Below are 22585 nucleotides of genomic sequence, written 5' to 3'. Positions count from 1 at the left end.
TGTAACCGGTCGACAGGGGATGCCCATTCCTCCATGGCACCTGATCCCACCTATTGTTTCGGAGGCCCGTGTTTGCTCTGCTCCTATTTAGTATTGTTTAATTAATGGAATTGAATCTTGTTTGTTATCTCCATATATTTCATCTGGAATTATTTTAGAATTAATTTTTAGATTCAATATTCAATTTTGGATTTATTTTACGAGTTGGTTTGATTTTTGATATTTAAAGCGGTTGCAAAGCATGAGTATATTTAAAAAAAAAATTACGCGTGACACAAGTGATACAAATTATAAAAAGCAAAATACATGTATATATGCTTGTACATGTATAACAACAGCCTTTGCTGTTGGTCCATAAATTTATTAGATAGTGTTGGTTTAATATATGTACGAAGTTTCATTAATGTATGACATAAGGTTCCTACAAAACAACGCTTGTCTACGGAATTTTGGGACAACCCTCGTACATGTGCTTTTAAAAGAGAAAAAAGTCGTACCGGTCCGGTGTATTTATATTTTTTTCATTAGTTTATCTCCTACTATTTATTGAAATATTCAAGTCAGTGCTATAATCACGGTAATCTTGAATTAATATTTATAACTATACAGAAATATATATTCAGAAATCTATAGACGTTTGCAACAAAAAAAGACTTTTGATGAGACCAGGCCTGGGGACCATAAAACTTAGACGGGCTCATTTTTAGCTCTACTGGTCAGAGACCAGAAGAGCTTATGCGATAGTAATGCGTCCGTCGTCCGTCCGTCTGTCTGTCTGTCTGTCTGTCTGTAAACAATTTTTCAAAATGCTACTCCTCCTACAGTTTTGATCTAATTTCAATATAACTTGGCACACAAGTAGACTACACTAAGATACATAATTCTGTGCATCGGTTTTTGATTTTGATGAACGTTGTTGCCGTGGTTACTAAAAATAGAAAATTCTGTGAAATTCTTTCAAAATGCTACTCCTCCTACAGTTTTGATCCAATTTCAATATAATTGCACACAAGTAGACTACACTAAGATACATAATTCTGTGCATCGGTTTTTGATTTCAATGAACGGTGTTGCCTTGGTTTCTAAAAATAGAAATTTCTGTAAAATTCTTTCAAAATGCTACTCTTCCTACAGTTTTGGTCCAATTTCAATATATCTTGGCACACAAGTAGACTACACTAAGATACATAATTCTGTGCATCGGTTTTTGATTTCGATGAACGGTGTTGCCTTGGTTACTAAAAATAGAAATTTCTGTGAAATGCTTTCAAAATGCTAATTCTCCTACAGTTTTGATCCAATTTCAATATAACTTGGCACACAAGTAGACTACACTAAGATACATAATTCTGTGCATTTGTTTTTGATTTCGATGAACGGTGTTGCATGGTTACTAAAAATAGAAATTTCTGAGAAATTCTTTCAAAATGCTACTCCTCCTACAGTTTTGGTCCGATTTCAATATAACTTGGCACAAGTAGACTACACTAAGATACATAATTCTGTGCATTTGTTTTTGATTTCGATGAACAGTGTTGCCGTGGTTACTAAAAATAGAAATTTCTGTAAAATTCTTTCAAAATGCTACTCCTCCTACAGTTTTGGTCCAATTTCAATATAACTTGTCACACAAGTAGACTACACTAAGATACATAATTCTGTGCATCTGTTTTTCTTTTGATTAGCGGCAAGGATCTTTTTTTTTTACTTATTGCTGTTTTAAAGTCTCAAGTCCCAACTGCTACTTTTCTCTTCCTTTGTTTTAAGTATAAACCAGTAGAGCTATAGTCTCGACAGAGACTTCTGGTTGATATCTCAGTCTCACTTTTTCCAAAGGAATTAAAAGTGGAAAAGTGGACTAAGATCAAGTGAGTTTCTTTCGGAAATAAATTTGAACCTATAGTATAATAAAAGCACGTGTTATTATTATACTATGGGTTCAAAGTTATTTCCGAAACAACCTGTTTTTCTCATCATGGATGGCATTGTGATGTCATATGCATTATGACGTCACAATTACGAATAAGCTGATGCATGTACCGTTTATTCAGACTAGTGTGACATCATCACTGAAAAAGCTACTTCGAGCACAAGCCTTCATTTGTTTCGGAAATAAATTCTTGACCCACTCTGGGTTAAAAATTTATTTCTGAAACAAGTGCCAGTATTCGATAGCGTAAAAAATATTTTTTTACATTCCATTTAGAAAAAAATTGCAAATTATTTTTAATTTAGTTTAAATTTGAAATGTTAAAGAAATTAATTGTTTTACAACTGATCAAATTATATTTCTTTGTAATTAAAATCCCAATTTCGTTTCACATAAAGTAAATTATGTAATAACACTAACAGGCTCTTCAATTACAAAACAAACTTTGGCTTACTTTTGCAAAATTTACAAACCAAAAGTGTAAACAGTACATCTTTTAATTAGTTCGTGCTTTTCAGATACACCACTAATGCTAATCCTCTGCCCATATCCCGCCGATCTCACCAGCGATCAGCTGGGTGATATATACTGGCGTGTAAATTATGTTTTTGAGAAAAAGGTCCCTGAAATTGCTTTTCTATTCTTGAGTTTGATAATTATAACTGCAGATGGGATAAGAATACAAACAAGCATTTCTTCTGTTTCAAAAATTAATGAACAGAATAGCGAACTTTAAGACGGGAAACTGACAAACTGAAAAAGATACCTCCTTTCAAGACACGTGCTGGTAAATCTTACAGAGAGTAAGTCACTGAAAGCAACATAGTTGTGTTGTTAATTTAAAAAAGTTCAGCAACGCTAAAAAGTACTTTGTCCAGGAGAAATTCCCTAAGATGTGAGGTTTTCACTTTTGCAACTTTCAGCTAACAAAGAATAACTTTTTATGTTTTTTATCGCTGTCGCAGAGCGAAGGAAGATATCACTTTAATAATCGTTCTTCTTCTTTATCTTAAAAAAATCATCTTTAATATTAATGATTTAAAAATGAATATATATTTTCTTATTTATCTCTCACTCTAAATTCGCTTTCTTAAATTAAAAAAAATATTTTTACTGCAATTTAAATAAAATATATTTAATTTTAACTTAAAGTTGAACCACTAGAGAGTGTAAACAAATTGGTATAGATAACGTATACTTATATATTTACATTATAAATCATTGCAAGGAAAGAACTGGCATGAGTTATTATAACCCTTACCAAAGAGAATGCCTTTCAATCCCTTTAAACATTTATTCGGGTCTTTCTGAAGGTCCTATTAGAAAAGATTTGATAAATGATATCAAAAGGTTGGGACCATACGCCAGGTTTGGGTGCGACTTCTTTCTCTAGTTTAAAAATAAAGGTCCACGATTATATCACAGTAAGAAGGCGACAACTGATTACATTTCTGGGTAGTTAAAGAAATCCCAATTTGAATCAGTTTTCAATCATTTATGTCCCATTCAATAGCGGTACGTTTCGTTAATAGTTTTTGTTTAGTATTTTTTAAATACGGGGATTATAAAGGAGAGAGAGAAAAAGATTTTGATTGGCTTATGAACGCAAATGCCTGAATCTAATCTATTGTTATAAAACTTGTGGAAAAGCGTCATAATAAACTGTAATCGCGGAAAACCTTAAAAAGGGTTGATGTAGTATTCTGATATAACTCCGCTAGGAATATGGTCATTGACTGCGGTAATGGATTTGAATGCATGGGCCGATGCACATTGCTTTAAACAAGAAGCTAGTACGAGCAGTGTTGAAATACTTGGATTCTATCAGCGTTTCTTTTTCTGTATTCCAATCATCCAAAGTAATGTGCTTAGTAACATCATTACACCAATGGAAGCAAACAGTCGTAAGTTGAGCAGAAATCTGAAATAATATCGAGAGTTGGACCCCGTATAACTAGCCATTGCCTCCTTGGTTCAAAATTTTGTCAAAGTAAATTATGAGTTTGTTGTGTATGCCGTCAATCCTGCGAAACAAAGCCAATCAAGTCAAGATGATCGCGGACCAACTGATTAGATAGTGTTTTGTCTTATTAAACTGGAGAGGATGGGGTGATTTAATCGGGCTCAGCTTGTCACCCTCTGAGGCACAAAGGGAGCAAAGCGTCAACTCTACAACCGGGGTGTTACTTTTAACTTCACCAGAATCGATCAACTTAAAATTATTTTAGCTATATTTTATATTTTTGTTTCTAGTATGCCTTCAATCTGGTTTGTGTTATTCGTCACCTCTTCTCTAGAATTATGTACTGTTACCGGTAAAGTTAAAATAGGGCTTTTACTTCCTTCCACCACGCCTAGTATTGGATTACCGTCAAATGAGACCGTTTTTAGCGCTTTTGAGCAGGCTCTAAGAAATGTGAGCTCGGTGCTGCACTTTCAGGTGTCTCAGGACACTAAATGTTCAGAAGCAACAGCGTTAAACGAGGCATTCAGAATCAAGGATGATGTAGATGTCTTCTTTGGTCCTGTTTGCGAAAATGGTGAGTACATTTAAAGTTATTGGTCATATTCTTCAAGAAGGTTTTTTTCTTCATAGATTTAACGATCTCCAAAATGAAGAGTACATTTACAATCGCAATGTCATTCTCCATATAAAGCTACTCTGCATAAATAAGCATTAATAAAATCGATGACATTATATCACTGATATGTATTTTTTTCAAAATAAGATTTATATGCCGAAAGATAATTTCTACGAGTAACATCAACTTTATCATAAATTTTAGGATTTAAATTATGTATACCGGTCATTGGCGTCGGTAGCAAATTGAAAGTGGGGGGGCTAATTTGTATTTCCCAGACACGAAAATGCTAACATCAAACTTTTACCAATTTTATCATAAATTTTGGAAAGTGATTTAAATTATGTATATATTTGGAAAAAAAGTGGGGGGCTTAGCACCCCCTAGCCGGTATAAAGATTAGAATTAATTGGTTTTATAATTAACCATTTTTTTTAAAATTCTACATACATCTACGTGTTTAATAAATAATTGTATACGTTGTGTAAAATTTTGTGATTTCTGTCCATTTTCAAGTGTAAGAAATAAAAATAAAAATTTTCCTTTGTCACCTAAATGAAAAAAAATAACAAAAGTAAATACTGCTCAAACAACATCAAATCTTCGTTTTAAATTTCAAATTTGAAATCCACCAATACATAGTATCGTTTCTTAAAGGAGGAGTCGGAAAAAGAATTATATTACAACAAGATCCCATCTTTCAAAATCTATTTTCTTTGAGGGATTGGCTATACGAGGAGATTACACAATTTTCGAATACTTTTCGAATACTGTACATTATAGTGGGAAGATTTGACTCAACTGCAAAAAAGCGGGATGGGGACAATCTTTCAAAACATTCTAATCCTTAACTTGTGTGAATGTGCAATGGAGAGGGAGAGGGGGGTAGTGATGCAGTCCCCTCCATTGATACAATTGTATTACGTGCCTAATTTTTTTTTTTTTTACAAGAAGCAAAACACCCCATCATAGGATGCCTTTTATTATGTTTTCTTCACGCGCTTCATTGAGCAGAATGTGAGCATCGTCTAAGTTACGCCGTATAAGGGAAAGACAGTGCTAGTTTATTAGGCTAGTATTCTTTGCCTGTCACCTTTCCCATCACCCATCCCTTGATTTCTCCAAACCCTGCATCATTACTTTGGTAATTTCATGCTGTTGGTTTGGACAACATAACACTCTATATTAGTATTAATTCACAGGAAAAACACACAAACGATTTACAAATCAGAACTCTCAGGTTCAAAGATCGCAATTCGCATAAAAAATTAGAGAAGTAAAAAAAAAAAAAAGAAATTAAAAGAAAATTGGAACCCGATTAAATTTTACCATTTGTCGACAGTTCTTACGGAACTCAATCTTTTTGGTTCAAGTGGCACTTGCAGTATTTATTTTGGTAAGTCATCTAATTCAGTGTGATTACACAAGGATCAAATACGGCAGATAAGAGGTTCCTGTTACTTCAATAGGATTATAAATACAGGTTAACCAATTGCAAATACTGAAGAAAGTCTTCAATGAATGTTACCTTTGTAAGGCAATGATATAAATACAGTACAAGTATTTTTTATATTTAGTATATTGGGTTGTAAATTTATTTTATTTCTCTGCACAAGTGCTGATATTATTGCTTTGTAATATACCGGTATTTCATGCATTAATGTAGTAGACAGGAAGTTAACAGATTATTAAAATCTTCATAAGAAATTTGAAATTAAGCTTCAGGACTTTTCTATTTATATTATACATGATTAAAACGTCATACATGTATTGAATGCACACATTTCATGCGCACGTGTAAAACCGTGTGTACACTAGTCTTCCTTAATAACGATAATTTTAAATTATGTCTACATGTACAATTTTAAATTATGTCTACATGTGCAATTTTAAAAATTCTCTATTATAAATGTTACTAAAAGATATCAGATGACAAGGATCAAACATGTACATTTGTGATGTACATTTGTGATTCAAATGCACATGTAGACATAATTTAAAATTGTACATGTAGACATAATTTAAAATTGCACAAAAAAATTTAAAATTGTACATGTAGACATAATTTAAAATTATCGTTATTAAGGAAGACTAGTGTACACACGGTTTTACACGTGCGCATGAAATGTGTGCATTCAATACATGTATGACGTGTTAATCATGTATAATATAATTGTTTATGTGAATAGTTTTTTGAACAGTTGTTTTGGTCTTGAGACGCTCGGTAGTGTTTTCCTTCCATGCTAACAATCAATCTTGAGTCAACAACTTCCCTGACAGTCACTAACTGTATTATCAATGTTTCCGGACATTTACCGATTGACTATCCAAACACTTTCAAGAAAACGTAGGGAAGTTGTAGAAAAAAATTGATGAACAAAAAATATATTTGATTATTTATGCATAAACAAATCATAGAATTACAAAACAATAGCTATGCTCATAATTATTCTATAGTCTTACAATTTTCAATTGCCTTTACAGTTTGTGTGTACCATAAAGAGAGTTCACTAATATAGAACCAATATGCAAAAGTGTTATTCAACCTCAATTATCACAAAATAAATTGTTAAAAAAAAAATAATAAGGCAACAACCCTTCTTTTAAAAAAAAAAATATTATGCCTATCGACTGGAATTAGATAATCATGGAAAACATACCAGTCAAGGAATTACAAACAAGCAGTTGTTTATCCTGGCTAAGGTATAATACAGCAGGGGACTTCATCATAACAGTTTTAATGGATGAAACAACTAAACATGCACATTAAATAAAAAAGGAAAAAGAATTCAATAATTAGAAAATATCACAGAAAATCAAGACAAACAGTGCTGACGCAAGCTGATAACGAAATAAGGAAAAATAGTATTTAGAAATGAATTGTAATGATGGGTTTGAGTCATACCCGTATTTGTCAACTCATGTAAACTTAAGGGTAGCATCACTTGGTTTTGCTACAGGTAAAAGATTACAGTCGAAAATCTGAAGAGCCTTCTTGACACTAGGATAAGATAATCAGTTGTCTATTATCTTGATAAGATACACAAACAGAGGATCTATCACAGCATGAAAAACAATGGCCCAGAAATTCAAGAATCAACATTGGGTGAATTGTTTACCAAAGAACAGAAACTCCCATCTTAATTGGAATTTTGATTTCTCATCTCGAGCTTATCGACAATTTCTCAGTATGAACAGGATGATGTATATAATCATATTTAACCTGGAAAGGCCCTGGTCTAATCTCTTACAGGAATACTACTACTCCTCTGGGCAATAAGTACACCGAAATTTCTACTCACGGGCTGACTAAATCACCAAAAGGAAACTTAATTTAGAGGAAAACGAGAGTATGTCTCGATTAATATAGAAATTGACATGAGCAGTTCTATAGGGGAAAATCATAGCTACAGGAATCAACATTTTTTCCTTCTCTGAAAATTGAATGTAAAAAAAAAATACTATTTATTCAATGACAGTATTTGACAACAGTGGATATGGCTATCTTTGGACAATTTAGGGATATTTGTGTTTCTGTGAATGTTAAAAAAAATACCCATTTTCACTCGATATATAATCAATTATGAATGAAATCAAGTCAAAAGAAGACAAATTATCTACGTGTATTTCTTGTTTTAAATCAATATGACCTACTAAGAACTTGGACAATTTATGCGTAAATGTAAATGGTAGACTAGAGGGTATTGTTTATACATGTAATACCAATTTTCGCCTTCAATATTTGAAGAGCATGTAACAAGGTCGATTGTGTATGTCAGCTATAATATGAACTCCACTGATTAATCGTCAGGATTTCTTTTTTCAATTTCTTTTTCCAACAGTTGATTAGTTAAATTTCAGTATACTTAAATACACTGTTTTAAGATAAGTTCGAATAATTTTTCTACTTTATAGAAATTAAATGTTAGATGTTGCAGAAAAATGATGATAAAGTCTTTAATTGAAAAGAGCTCACAATTTAAACTTAGGGTAGCTCGTGCTCAAGACGTTGCTTACTGAAGAGTGTTATAGATTTATACATACAGTTACAGTGATCTGCCCTTTGATGATGTAAGATGAAATGAATAAAAATCCAAAGTAAATGGCATGCATGTATTTTGAAAAAAAGATAATCTTTTTTATTGTACACAAAATTAAATAAATGAAAACATTATTTGTGTGTATTTTTCTGATCACTTCTAGCTGCAAATCTGTAGCTCTCTGATCTGAAAAAAAAATTGGGATAGATGATCAGATCCATCCCAATTTTTCAGACCAGCGAACTACAGATCTGCAGCTATACCACTGCATGTCTTTGAAAATTTACCATGAGAAAAATGGCAGGTATCCTTTGTTGAAAATGAGTATAACGTATTTTTATTCTGTTTGTTACATTTTAAATAGAACTTCTTTGTAGCTATTCTTGCTTTCAGATACTCATTTGTGCATTTGGCTTTTAAGGAGGTTATTTAGTAGAGGGAGTAAAACCTTGCAATATATCTGATTTGACATGTGACATACATGACATTTGCTATAAGAATATGATGGCTTTGGAATAAGTGATGTGGACCCCCATTAAGGAAGAGCTTGAATCCTATCCCACCTTAATCGGCACGCTGGGATCATACGAAGATATCGCAAGGAATATAGCAACGCTTCTGAGCTGTCATGGTTGGAAAAGCATAGGTACATGTCTGTTTTCATAGTTACAGTACATGCCCGTCTTTAGTACATTTCTCTCTTTACATGTACATGTATGTCTTTAAAGGCACGTTCGTTTTTATAGGTAAATGTATGTCTTTTGTACTTGTCTGTCTTCAAAGGTACAAGCATTTCTTCAAATGTTTATGACTGCAGTTTTCAGATGTCTGTCATTGGTACAACATGCTATTATTATATTTACGTATTCCAATGAATGTGTGTAAATGTACATGTTTGTCTTCAATAAAACCAAAACTACAGGTCTCTCTGCATACAACCAGAGATACACGTACGTGTCCATATCTTTAGGAACACAAAAAGAAACCCCTTTATTTCTCCAAAATCTCGTATATCTTTCTGTACAATGTTCAGCTTTTCAAGAGTTGGTTTTTGATATGGGGCATACAAAGGGAACATTTGATAAACCTAAAATTGTCTACAAAGAAGGATGACGAACACATGGGAAACAATTTCTAAAGTTTTTCCTGTCTGGAACCCATCCAAATAGCTGATTAGAAAGCTATTTATTTCAAACTTATGATAAATCTGAAGCTTAAGGTGCTTTTTTGATGATATGTAAATAATGCTTTGACACAGAATAATTATCTCTTTGATGACATTTCAACTGACATCTCAAATGAAAGTGCAAAAGATAGCGAGAAATATAAAACACCCGAGCTACAACAACTTTGACCACACGAGAGATCAATATATTCCACACAATAAACCCCTGCCAATAACTTTCTGTTAATTTGGTGCTTTTGCATTCTTTAGAATCGTGTAGTTGTTGTGTTACGATTAACAAATTAACAAGTACCTGACTATTTAATAAATGAAGATTTTTTTCTTCTAAAAGCCTTGCGAAGATATAGAGTCATATAAGAAAGGAACCAGCAATGGATTTAAAGATACAAAAAGATTCCTGCAAATGAAACAAAAAACATAAACACCGTGTTAACCCATGTTGACCGCTTCTTCCTCTTTTGAATCTTGAAATCAGTGAATAATACACAGGTAAAAGTTATATGCGGTATATTGCTCACAAAAGTAAATTTTGAAAACTTCCTGATGTGCTGAATTCAATAAATTGTACATATAAAACAGAAAATATTATAGTTCCAGAAAAAATTTCTGTTTTTATCATATATTTTATATCCTTATATTTCACATTTAAGATATTCATATAAAAATATATTTTTATATCATATTTATCCTGAACACACATGATTTCCATATAATTTTTCAAAATTCATAAAAAACTGAAATTTAATTACATGACTATCACATAAATTATTCAGTGCTTTGAAGTCACTTTTCCCTGTTTAAGGACTTAATTAAATATTACTCCATCAAAGTTTGACTTGGGGGGGCAAATGTTGGTTAATACCGCATATAGTTCTTTCATGTGAATTCTTCGCATAAAAAAGACACGAAAAATATCATATAAACTTATATTCACATGATATTCATATGAAAATATATTTATATAATTTTCATATGATTTCCACATAATTTTCAAATAAAAAGATAATTACATGAATATCACGTAAGCCACTTTTCCCTGTGTATACATTTATTGACCGAGTACGAGGGCAATATGCGTTTTGTCGGACCCAACAAGCAAACTGTCTGTCTAATGCCATTAGGCCGAAGGCAGACAGTTTGGTTCGAGGGTCGACAAAACGCATTTTTCCCTAGAACTCAGTCAATAAATATTTTGTTATACCTTTCATTTTAATTTTTTTTTACCTACCGGGTACATGTTTTTTTTGTACTGTCATCCGTGATGTAACCTCAAGTCCTTCATGTACTTTTGAACACCAACGAATGAAAATGAGATTAAGCTCCGCCCATTCTGTGACGTAAGCGGTCCAACATCTCATCGGCCGGTCCATATCTCACTCAGTGGTCCAACATCGATTTCTTTATGCCCGCTCAGCAAAACATTAGAAATGTTAGACTTTTTTTCATATAGATTTGTATAGGAATACCTTTTAAAGGTATAACAAACTATTATGTTCCTAGTGTAATATGTTTAAAGTAAAGATCATATAGTTATTAATAAGGAAAAAAGACATCCAAGGACCTCATCGCTCACCTGATCACTTTGATTAGAGAAATGGTTCATTATTAAAAGATTCAATGTACAAATGGTCCAAACCTACTCCCCCTGCCTGCACTGGTCATGATTTGAACAAACTGAACATGTTTCGTACTAAAAAATGACTAATAATTTTTGCTGTTCTTGAAATTTATATTTAAAAAGTAACATATCTGAGAAATAGGACATATATAGTTAAACGATTTTTTTTTCTAAGAATGAATGTTGAAAGTTGTTTTAAAATAAACTATCAGTTTAATTTTTAAAATATGTTAATACATAGAATACCAAGAAATGTATTAAAATAGTAAGAAAAAAAGCGGTTTGATGTTGAAATGCTTTTCTAATATTTTTATAGGCATTATACACGGAAACAATGAAATAAATAGACAAATGGCAATCACCACCAAATCATTGTTACGCGACAATGACGTCACCGTAAAAAAGGTTCTGGCCACCAATATGACTGGGAATTCTATGAAAACGGCACTGACTTCCATGAAATCTTCAGCAAGAAGTAAGTAGCTGGTTTGCCATTTACAGCAAACGATCCTATTTAAAAGAAGATAACAAGCATTTCTAAAAAAAAAAAAAAAAAAAGGGATGACACAGAAACGTAAAAAGAAAAGGGAATTCGAAAAAAATAAGATCCATACATTCAATTTATCTGAAAAATAAAAGCTTAAGAAGAAGAAAAATATTCTTGCAAACATGAAATAAAAAGTCTATCAGTAATAATGTATTAATACTAAAAAGTGTATTAAATCTGTTCATTTTTTAGAGCACTTTTGGTACATAAAAACGTAAAAAGACATTAAACAATCGAATCTCCATTGCTAATAAAGTTGTGTGTAATGCATAAATTTAATATAAATAATTAAATATACAATGTACATCAGTGTGGTGTATAGCAAACTATGGGACAATTGTTAGCAAAGAAAAGAAAATGTGGTAACCTTTGTTGAATCATTTAAGAAAGTTTTGAGCTATTGTAACTATAATCTCAAAAAAAAGTTCTAAATGAAAAGTTGCAACATCGCCAAATAATCCTACTTCTTTAAAGGTGTTGAAAAATGTATAGATCTTAATATATCCTTATTTTAAAAATATTGAAGTATTTTTTAAAAAGTGCTAAAAATAAGATTTTGTTTCAGTTATAGCGGTGTTTGTGCCTGAGGTGTTCCTAGAGACCTTTCTCATTGAGGTTTCTGCAGAAGGAATGAACGACGGGTCATACATATTCATTAACTGGAAATTTAGCCCCGCCCTTAATCACTCCTCCAGCCTGGGTGTCCCGCACCCAAAGAATACACTGAAATCTTTACTGCAGATCGGACCTTTCACAACCACTGAATTGGAATACCTCAGATTTACTAATCACCTTCCAAATTCACAACCGGTATGCTAACTAAAATTCTATTTGCTTTTCTTAGAAATGAGCCAAAAGAAGTACTTTTGAAAATCGAAAATTTACAATTTGAAAAAGAAGTCTTTAAAAGTTCGTATTGTTAATATATTGATACCAAAACGAGACAGTTATGTACTTTGTAGGCCAGTGAGTTTTATGCTTACCTTCATGACGCTGTGATGTTGTACAGTCAGTATGTTCAGAAATATCCAAGCAGTTCGACATCTCAGCTTAAACGAAATCTACAAACAATAGCCTACACGGGTAACTTAATTTAAGGTTCTTAAGAACTTCATTATATATTGGTAACAATACATGTCGAAATGTACTCACTTTTTTATTCCTCTATCATACAAGGCATACGCATTTAATGTACATGTATTGTACAACGACCATTTTAAACTTAATTTTATATAGTCATCATCATATATACATAAGCACCCCAGGCGTTATTGAAGGTTATGTGCAACTGAGGTGACATTTTCCCTACGTATTTTTGTATATCTGTACGTGTTTTAGGATGGACCGGTCACATCCAATTTAACAATTCCAAAAGTGCCATTCGAACATACCGTGTCTCCCACTATCAACAGGGCAATTTCTCCATAGTGTACAATTTATCTGGAGAGCAGTGTTTTAATACTCACACTGCCATGGAATGGATAGGAAGTGGTCCGCCACTAGACACACCTAGATGTGGGTTTACGGGAAAAACCTGCAACGATGGGGGTGAGTGAATTTTTTTTAAATCTTTTTGCAACAACAAAATTTATATTTAGAAGACTTCAAAACATATAAATTGATGCAATTCATACTTTTTTATATTTAAGAAAAAAATGCCAATAAATGTGGAATATTTTGTGTTATAGTTTTTTAATCACATCTTGTTACTTTGACGCTGTGTTGTCTCTCACTCTAAAGCTGAGATGGATCCTTTTATATAATCATTCAAAGTTGTGTTGGTCTTTTCCGTTATGTAAGAGCTGTTTCAGTAAGCTTGTGAACTATATCATGGGCGTTTGCAAGATTTATGCAAACAACTGCGATGTCCCTTTTAGTCTCTATTGACCAGTTTTGAGATGACACTGGCGCTTTCTAGGATCTCTCGGAATCGTAATAAAACTTAGTATGCACCCGTTTCTGCTCTGACGTGTCCAAATATTCCTTCTCCAGTACGTCATCTGTTAGCTCTCCACGTTAAGGAGCAATACAGTCCTGAGTCTGCTTGTCAACGTGCTGGTATACTAGTATAACTGTCTCTCAAGATGACTCTTGTTAACATTATTATTGAAAAATTTGGAAAATTTCTTATTTCTTGTCAGTTCATACCTTTCTTTAATTTCTTACAGTGTTCTTTCATGTCTAGATTGGTTCCTGTTCTGGTGGTACAGCTTTTATTGTTTTATCCTTTTGTATTTTATTAATGGTTCCATCTGAGTGTTTCTTTCAAAAATGTTTCAGCCTCTTCTCTACATGTAGATTTATAAAGCTTTCCAGATCGCTTCTTTATATTAAGTACCCTTGCGACCTTTAATACGAGTTTATTTGTTGTTCCAGATTCTTTCTGCATTTTTAAGTTCCTTTAGTCTCTTCTTCTACTGTCATTGCTGAGTTGACTACATTCTTCTCTCTCTCTTCTCCACTGACTCACATTTACCTTTTTGTAAGTGTGTGGTCTGAGGTCCTTCCTGATGTCTGTTACTGTCTTCCACTGGGACGTAAACTTTTCTCTCCTGTTGTTTCTCTTCTACTCCGAACCTCTTCTCTGCTATGATGCATTTCATTACAGTCATGCTACCTAAATGTCTTCTCCTGTGGGCATCATTGCAGGTCATATCCTCGTAAAACTTCCCCATAACTGTGTATAATTGATTGTTCCTTTCTCTTTTGTATCGTTTGGAAGGTAGTGTTGGAGAACTCTTGGTTGGAGGTGGTCTCGGTTTCCTTGTTCCCTCTGTTTCACACTTTAATTTCGTTGATGGTTATCCAGCTCCCTGAGATTCTTGCAGTCCATTCAACGTTTTCAAATGATAAATTTCAATGTATTCTACATTATGTAGTTTGTTCCAAAAACAAAAAGTTTAACCTCAAGCTTTTATTAATATCTCTACAGCAGAAAGCACGGATACTGGTGCTATTATCGCTGGAGCCTGTATTGGGGGACTGGTCAGCGTAGCAGCACTTATCCTGGCGTTTATTCTCTACAGGTGCGTCCAGGTGATAAATAATTGATACAGAGAGCTTATTACTTCGATTTTCTGTAACGAGTTTTTGTTAGAAAAAGAAAGTACCCATTGATTAAAAACATATGGATCCTTCTTTGTTATATAGATATTCGTTAAAAAGATTTTTTCAAACTTTCATTGCAGAAAAATGAGGTTTGAAAAGGAATTGATGGGTATGCTGTGGAAAGTAAATGAAAATGAGATCAAACTGAGAAACAAACACCCAACTCCGAAACAGCAGGAAGGGCCTCACCCAACAAAGAAGCTGGTCAGAATGGTAGGGCGCTGTTCTCAATGGACAGTGATCTTAAACGCACTGCAGTTAACATTTTTGAAAATTGATAAACGCACTTCCATTAACTTTTTTGAAATATGATGATCTACAGCGTAAATTGTTAAATACCGTGACTTACTTACAGGAAACGAGAGGTACACTGGGATTTGGTTCTTCTTGCAGTCTTGACAAAAATTTCTTATTTGCCCCAATTGGGAATTACAAGGTAAGCACCTTTGATTTATATTGTTAATTGATCATCATGCAAGTAAATAACTATCAAAAAGAAAGTGGCTTTATCCGTTGATTTTTTTCAGGGATCGGTTGTGGCTGTAAAAAGTTTACAAAGAAGGTCCATTCGCCTGACAAGGGAAGTTCTACGAGATCTCAAAACGGTAAAATTAGCATTTACGTGAAGACATGTATGTATATATTAAAAAAAAACTTTATGAAATAAATGTTTTTTATGCAGGTTTTACAATTTTATTGCAGTTGAGAGAATTACACCATGACAACTTAAACCAGTTTGTTGGCGCCAATTTGGAGCCTGAAAACTGCTATGTTCTTACCATGTATTGTGCCAAAGGAAGTTTACAGGTACCCATTTACCGGTATCTAAAATAATTTCATTCATGTTTTAATGGAGAGTTATTTAATGAAGACTAAGAAATCGGGAATTTTTTTTTTTAATTTCAGGATATTATAGAGAATGACGATATAAAGTTGGATTGGATGTTCAAAATGTCTTTTGCGCTTGATCTGGCAAGGGTAAGTATTGAATGTTAATTATCAAATTTCTTCATTCATATCAATATTTTAAAATTCGTTGATTTCTTAAGAAACTTCCAAATCTAAACAGGGCATGGAGTTTTTACACAAGTCTTCCTTGAAATCCCATGGTAATTTGAAGTCCAGTAACTGTGTGATAGACAGTCGCTGGGTTTTAAAACTGACCGATTACGGGGCTATAACCACTCACCCTGAGGAACCAACTCAGGAAATTGGGGAACACGAATTTTACACGGGTAAGGCATAAACAGTGTAACCTAACATATTTATTATCAAGCATAACGTTACTAAGAGTCATCCGTTCTTGTACTGTATTTATACGTACAAGTATCATTCGATGAAATTTAAAAAAAGATTCCGTGACAAAAAATGTACTGGAAACAAAGCGGAAAATACAAATGTATATCTCTTCCCTTCAGGTTTGTTTTGGACGGCACCGGAACTTCTAAGACTTCAGAAAATGCCCCGTAAAGGGACACAGAAGGGGGATGTTTACAGCTTTGGTATCATTCTACAGGAAATATTTCTCAGGACCGCTCCATATTACTTCAACATTGTATCCTCTCCCAAAGGCATGTGTAGAATAGCTTTTACTTTGGTATAAACATTTGAAGATAAGTACATAGATTTAATTAAATAGTAAAGATTACAATACTATCAAAGCAACTTGCATATTTTTTAAGGGTTAATCAACTTGCATGAAAAATCTTTGACAGACTTTTTGTCCAAAGAAAGGAAATCCTATTTCGTAGGGTGGTCCGTCTCTTTTTACAATAAAAAAAATAGACTAACATGGGAGAACTTTATTGCGACAAAAATCAGGGAGAGGGAGCCTCTAGCCTTTCAAAGAACATTTTAATAATAACTCAATTCTTCATTGCAAGAAAGGATGCACTGTGCATATGGTATTGTGTATTTAATCAGAAAACACAACTAGATACATGTAGGTTGTTACTGGAAATGATATCACATGAGTCATTACAAATGTTACTTTTAGAAATAATAATGAGGGTTCGGAACCATGATGTACCTCCATATCGTCCACACATACCAGAGGACAGTAATGTCCCGGATAAAGCTGTATTTCTAATGAGGTGCTGCTGGCACGAACACTCCGAATCGAGGCCAGACTTCCATAATATCAGAAAGAGGCTGATCGACATAAACAGTGGGAGGTAGGAGATTTTACCCGTTTTTCTGCTTTTAAGATATTTATATTTTTATAGAGGTTCTGAAATATAAGAGATTTACTGGCGTATATCACAAAGTTGTTAAAAGTACTGGTAAGACTAGCTATTTTAAAGGCATTAACTCATTTGGTAAAGCATGGGTAGACAAACAATTTGGTTGGAGGAGGAAACAGTTGTTCTTTTCTCTAGAAACGAACCTTAATTACAATTGTTCAAAACTTTCTAAAACCAATATCTTGCATATGCTTTGTGTTTAAGCAGGTGAATTAGTTGTATTAGTTATTTCTAATAGTTTATCATACCTTTTTTTCTGATTTTTTTTCCCAGAAAAATCAATATTATGGACAATATGATTCAGATGTTGGAGGCGTACAGCAATAACCTGGAACAGCTGGTCACTGAGAGAACAGAGGAACTGGCACTGGAGAAACAGAAAACGGACCGACTTCTCTACAACATGCTACCACCGTAATTAGCAGATTGTTTAATTTTTAGCACAATTATATGTCAAAATATATTTAAGAAAAAACATTTTTAGAAGAAAAAAAAATTAATTGCAGACTGGTAGCTGAGCAGCTGAAGCGTGGGGAGTCGGTACAGCCGGAGTGCTTTGATGACGTCTCCATTTTCTTCTCCGACATCGTCGGTTTTACAACGATAGCAAACCAAAGCCAGCCGCTACAGGTACTTTGAGTACTCTCTGGAAACAGATATGTACCTACAAAACCATTTCTTCATAATTACTTAAATTTCAATTAGGAAATGCCAGTATTAAATGAAGAATTTCTTTTCAGGTTGTTGACCTGTTGAATGATTTGTATACAACTTTTGACGAGATTATTGCGCGTCATGATGTGTACAAGGTATGTTGTGTCAACATTTTTATGCATTTAATCTTTAGTAACTTACCTATTAATCTGGTTAAAATCTGCATCGTCATTGCTAAATTATAAAGTTATTCTTTGCCAAAGGTTGAAACAATTGGTGATGCCTACATGTGTGTCAGTGGTCTTCCGAGAAGAAATGGCAAGAAACATTGTGGGGAAATAGCTAACATGGCACTGGACTTATTAAACGGAGTGACAAACTTTAAGATTCGCCACCTCCCGGGATCCAAGCTTCAGCTGAGGATCGGTCTTCATACAGGGGGGTGTGCCGCGGGGGTGGTGGGTACCGCCATGCCAAGATACTGTCTGTTTGGGGATACAGTAAATATGGCTTCAAGAATGGAATCTACAGGAAAAGGTATGCACTTGATGTTTTTCTTTGCCCCGTAATCGCAAATATTCATATTTTAACGTCTAAAGCGGAAATATCAATTTTAATTGAAAAAAGGAGAATTCAATTCGTTAATAACAGCTCCAGAAAATATCTAAATCGACAAAGTATTCAAAGTTGATTCGTTCATAACTTTCTCATTTCTTGCATAAGAAGAAACATTTTATACATATATTTACTCATTGTTTATTAATAGCTCTTCATATCCACATTAGTGCTGCTATGAATTCTGCTCTCCAGGAACTTGGATGGGGGTTTATGATGATGGAGCGGGGGATTATAGATGTTAAGGTAATTTTAAGGATTTTTTAAGCTGGAGCAACTGTAGTTCTTTTTTTACTTTTCATAGAGTGAAGAAAAATCTGTGTCTTTGGAGGGAATTTTATGAATCCGATTCTCTCGAATAATTATATAGCTAACATTAATATATTGTACAGTTAATAAATTCAGCAACATTTCTATCTACTTTTAATATAGAAAGTCTGAACGATTTTTTTTCTGAACTCATTTTGCGACATATATGTAGCAAAAAGCATTTATTTTCAAAGAATGTATGCTTTCGACGCCACAAATTCCAGCAGATGTAAATCAAATTAAAACATTTTCCGATATGTTCTTGTACTGGTAATTTAAAATCCTTTAATTCGATTAAATTCCTTTAATTTGATATAATCAACTTACATCAACCATCATGTTGTTTGACGCCCCTTTCAAGAATTTTTTAATGATAAGGAGACGCCGCTTTGCCGGTGGAGAGCTACAAATTTTGTCCTACATTCGGCACTTACGGTCATTGAGCCGTGCCAGCGCCTACTACGACACCGGATATCGGTTTATACGGTCTCATCCGAAGGACCGGTCTCTCTGTTCCTCGAATCGGCGACGTAAGGATCAACTCCTTTATTACTCCGCGACTCTAAAGCTGGCGCACTAACCACTCCGCCACGCTGGCGACCATCCTAATTCTTAAATAAAGCAAACGCAAAACGATTAAGTTCTTACTTAAAAGAAAATACGTTTATCTGAACAATGTATATATTTTTTATAATTAACGATTAATTCAAAATGGAGAGCAAGGTGAGTCAACGAATTTGGATTTCAAAACGAACAAAAAGCACTTATTTAAAATGAATTTTTCAAAATGGAGCCATGTATATCTTCTTGCCTTTGAAGATAAAATTGTTGCGTTTTGAAATTTAAGCTAGACCCTTCCCTCTCCCAATAAAAGGACATCAAAATGACTATTTTTCAGATTTTGTTATTCTTATTGGGACTTCTTAGTGTTGAATCAAGACATATTATATCTGTAATGTACAATTTGAAAATTTTATATTGTGTTAAATAAATAAATTTATTGTTTACAGGGCAAAGGTCTTCAGAAGACTTACTGGTTGATCGGAAAAACGGGATACACGAAAAAACTTCCACAAACCATGATAAAGTATAACTTTTTTTCTTGCCAAATGTTTTCCTATTTTTCAACAGTTGGAAGATATTTTAATACCTTTTATCCTTTTCAGTTTACAAGAAAAATGGCGGCAGTCTCAAGATACTGGAAGACCTTGTTCTCCAACAGAATCTCATATTTCGGACCGTGACCATAGCGACAGTATGTATGGGCGCGCATTCCGGAAGACATCTATTGCCATTAGTTTTCTCCATTCGTTATCACGTGATGGGCATACCTCTGACAGTCGTTCTGTCTCTGAACTTAGTGTTCAAGACCTACATCTGTCATGTGAGAGTTTAAAGGACAAAAAGTCACCCTCTCCCGTGACCCTGTCTCCAGTTCATAGGTCACAGAGCATGGGTGAAAATAAACTAACAAGACCAGTTATAAACCAGCTCATGAAAAACAAAAAATCACGACCAGAACTGAAGAGTAAATTATCTACGGATTCTTCCAGTGATGAAAGCAAAGAGAGTGACCAAAGTATTTCATCCAAAGGAAACTCAAAGAAATTCTCAATACCAAAAATTGAAATTTCATAGAAATCACTCTCTTTCATGTACTTGCCAAAAAATATGTATTGTATTAGAACAATGTTTTACAGTCAATGCCAAGAATGACTAGTTATTGATCTTTATACAAAGATCCTATTGCAATATGATTTTATTGTTATTAGCTTTTGTATATATCTATAAATTATTGTTTTTATTATGAATGAAAATATACACTTGATTGATTGATTGTTTGTTGTTTAATGTTCCTCTCGAGAGTTTTTTTACTCATATGGAGACGTCACCACTTGCTGGTGGAGAGCTGGCCTGGGGGCCATAAAACTTAGTGAGACTGAGATCAAAAGTGATCTCGTCTAAGTTTTATGGCCCCCAGGCCAGTAAGTTTTGTCCCATGCTCCGCACTGAGGTCTATTGAGCAGTGAGGGATCTTTTTCGTGCCAGCACCTACTGCGACACGGGACCTCGGTTTATACGGTCTCTTTCGAAGGACAGTCTCCACGTCCCACAGTGGGATAAATATATACATTGAAAATTGATTGAAAAGTTAAAGTATACAATACTTGTCCACATTTATGCAAGTGTGAATGTGATGGAATCTTTTAAACAATGCGCCTAGATGTAGGTGTAGTCAAGGACATCGTTCATACTATAGAGTCTCTTCCGATTCACTTTGACGTTATGTCAGCAAACAATAAAATGGCTTCATCACGTAAGCTTTAACTTTGACCATAATTTTTTTTTTAATATATTCTGATCAACCCATCGTTCATTATACTTCAATTTACACACAGAAAAATAGATGCTGTTAATTTTAGAAAACCAATCAGTAATCGTGGTCAAAGTCCATCTATACACATCGGGGAATAGAAAAAACGTGGACATATAGAAACATCGAAGATAAGATCAGGTGACATAAAAGAATAAGCATCTCATATCCATAGGTCACACCCACCCTACCATTTCTGTCTGTCATGTTCGATTTTACGGAACATTCGTAGACAATTCAGTTTTTTGCTTCAAATGAATACAAGAATATTGTCTGCTAATAACCTTCTAATTATAAAGTCCTATGTCTTGGAGCAACACTAGTCCCGATATCATATATATATACTTATTAGGCTTAGACGAGCCCCAGCTACAAGGTGGCCACAAATCTACCTGTGACATATGTAAATGACGACTGGTTATAGGCATTTATAGCTATATAAAGGGTACTGTTATACAATGCCAGGAAACATGTCAACATGGAATAATTAATGTTACCCTGAGTATTTAAGATATTTATCAGAGAATGATTGGACAATATTTAGATCTATAAATGTCACTACCAGATGCAAGAAATTTACATAAAAACCAAGGTAGAACCAATCACACCACTTTAAAACATAATGTATACATGCATAAATTAATTACATAATTATTACTGTGATCCTGAAACACAAAAACAAAATATATTCTGATATTAAGCTTTTGCTATTACTTTTAAAGAGGCTAATAAGTTTTGTTTCCAATAAATAAACTAATACAATTTACGAATAAAGACAATAATCATAGATATTACTAGATATATTTGTGGTTTATTGTTCGGCAGGTACTTTTATAGTTATTTTTTTCTCCTTGGGGTTTCGGGTTGTTGTTGTTTGTCAGGTTACCTTCTAATAGACGGTAACAACAGCGATTCTTCCGTGAGTTACGCGAACTATCGCAATGCTTGAAGCTTGATTGGTGAACTGACTCACACCAAGTGACCCATGTTGTTCTAGATGAAAATAACAATCATAGAATTCCTCACTGCTGCCTTACTGGGTATATTGTATTATTGAACTTTTTTTTGTGAAAATTATTATTCTGTATCATATGTGTGTTAATGTGTTGATATATGTCTAGTAATCCGTGAACTGACTCACACCAAGTGACCCATGTTGTTCTAGACGAAAATAACAATCATAGAATTCCTCACTGCTGCCTTACTGGGTATATTATATTACTGAACTTTTTTTTGGGTACCTGTAAAGTGCGAAACGAAATAGAAACGAAACGAAACGAAACGAACTGAAACGAAACGAAATCTGCCGAAACGAAACGAAATCTACCGAAACGAAACGAAATCAAGACGAAACGAAACGAAATCAAAACGAAACCTGC

The 22585-nt window shown here is 33.7% G+C and overlaps 1 protein-coding gene across 1 annotated transcript; it reads left to right on the top strand.

The window, feature by feature from the left end:
• Positions 1 to 3409: 3409 nt before the first annotated feature.
• Positions 3410 to 20615, top strand: LOC134251414 (atrial natriuretic peptide receptor 2-like). Its single transcript, XM_062733822.1, is given in 23 exon segments — positions 3410 to 4474; positions 6730 to 6739; positions 9051 to 9198; positions 11673 to 11831; positions 12469 to 12713; positions 12866 to 12986; positions 13242 to 13451; positions 14836 to 14929; positions 15092 to 15224; positions 15367 to 15447; positions 15539 to 15616; positions 15714 to 15818; positions 15918 to 15989; positions 16081 to 16246; positions 16430 to 16582; positions 17008 to 17185; positions 17528 to 17668; positions 17761 to 17884; positions 17995 to 18063; positions 18172 to 18445; positions 18675 to 18769; positions 19843 to 19919; positions 19999 to 20615. Coding segments are annotated over 23 exon segments (3495 nt in total). The 5' UTR covers positions 3410 to 4184; the 3' UTR covers positions 20471 to 20615.
• Positions 20616 to 22585: the final 1970 nt, after the last annotated feature.

This window comes from Saccostrea cucullata, unplaced genomic scaffold (assembly GCF_032062105.1).
Source record: "Saccostrea cucullata isolate Sc308-1 unplaced genomic scaffold, CSIRO_AGI_Scuc_v1 ctg65, whole genome shotgun sequence".
Taxonomy (NCBI): domain Eukaryota; kingdom Metazoa; phylum Mollusca; class Bivalvia; order Ostreida; family Ostreidae; genus Saccostrea; species Saccostrea cuccullata.
Note: the sequence above shows the minus strand (reverse complement) of the source record. Positions and strands in the feature narration are given on the sequence as shown.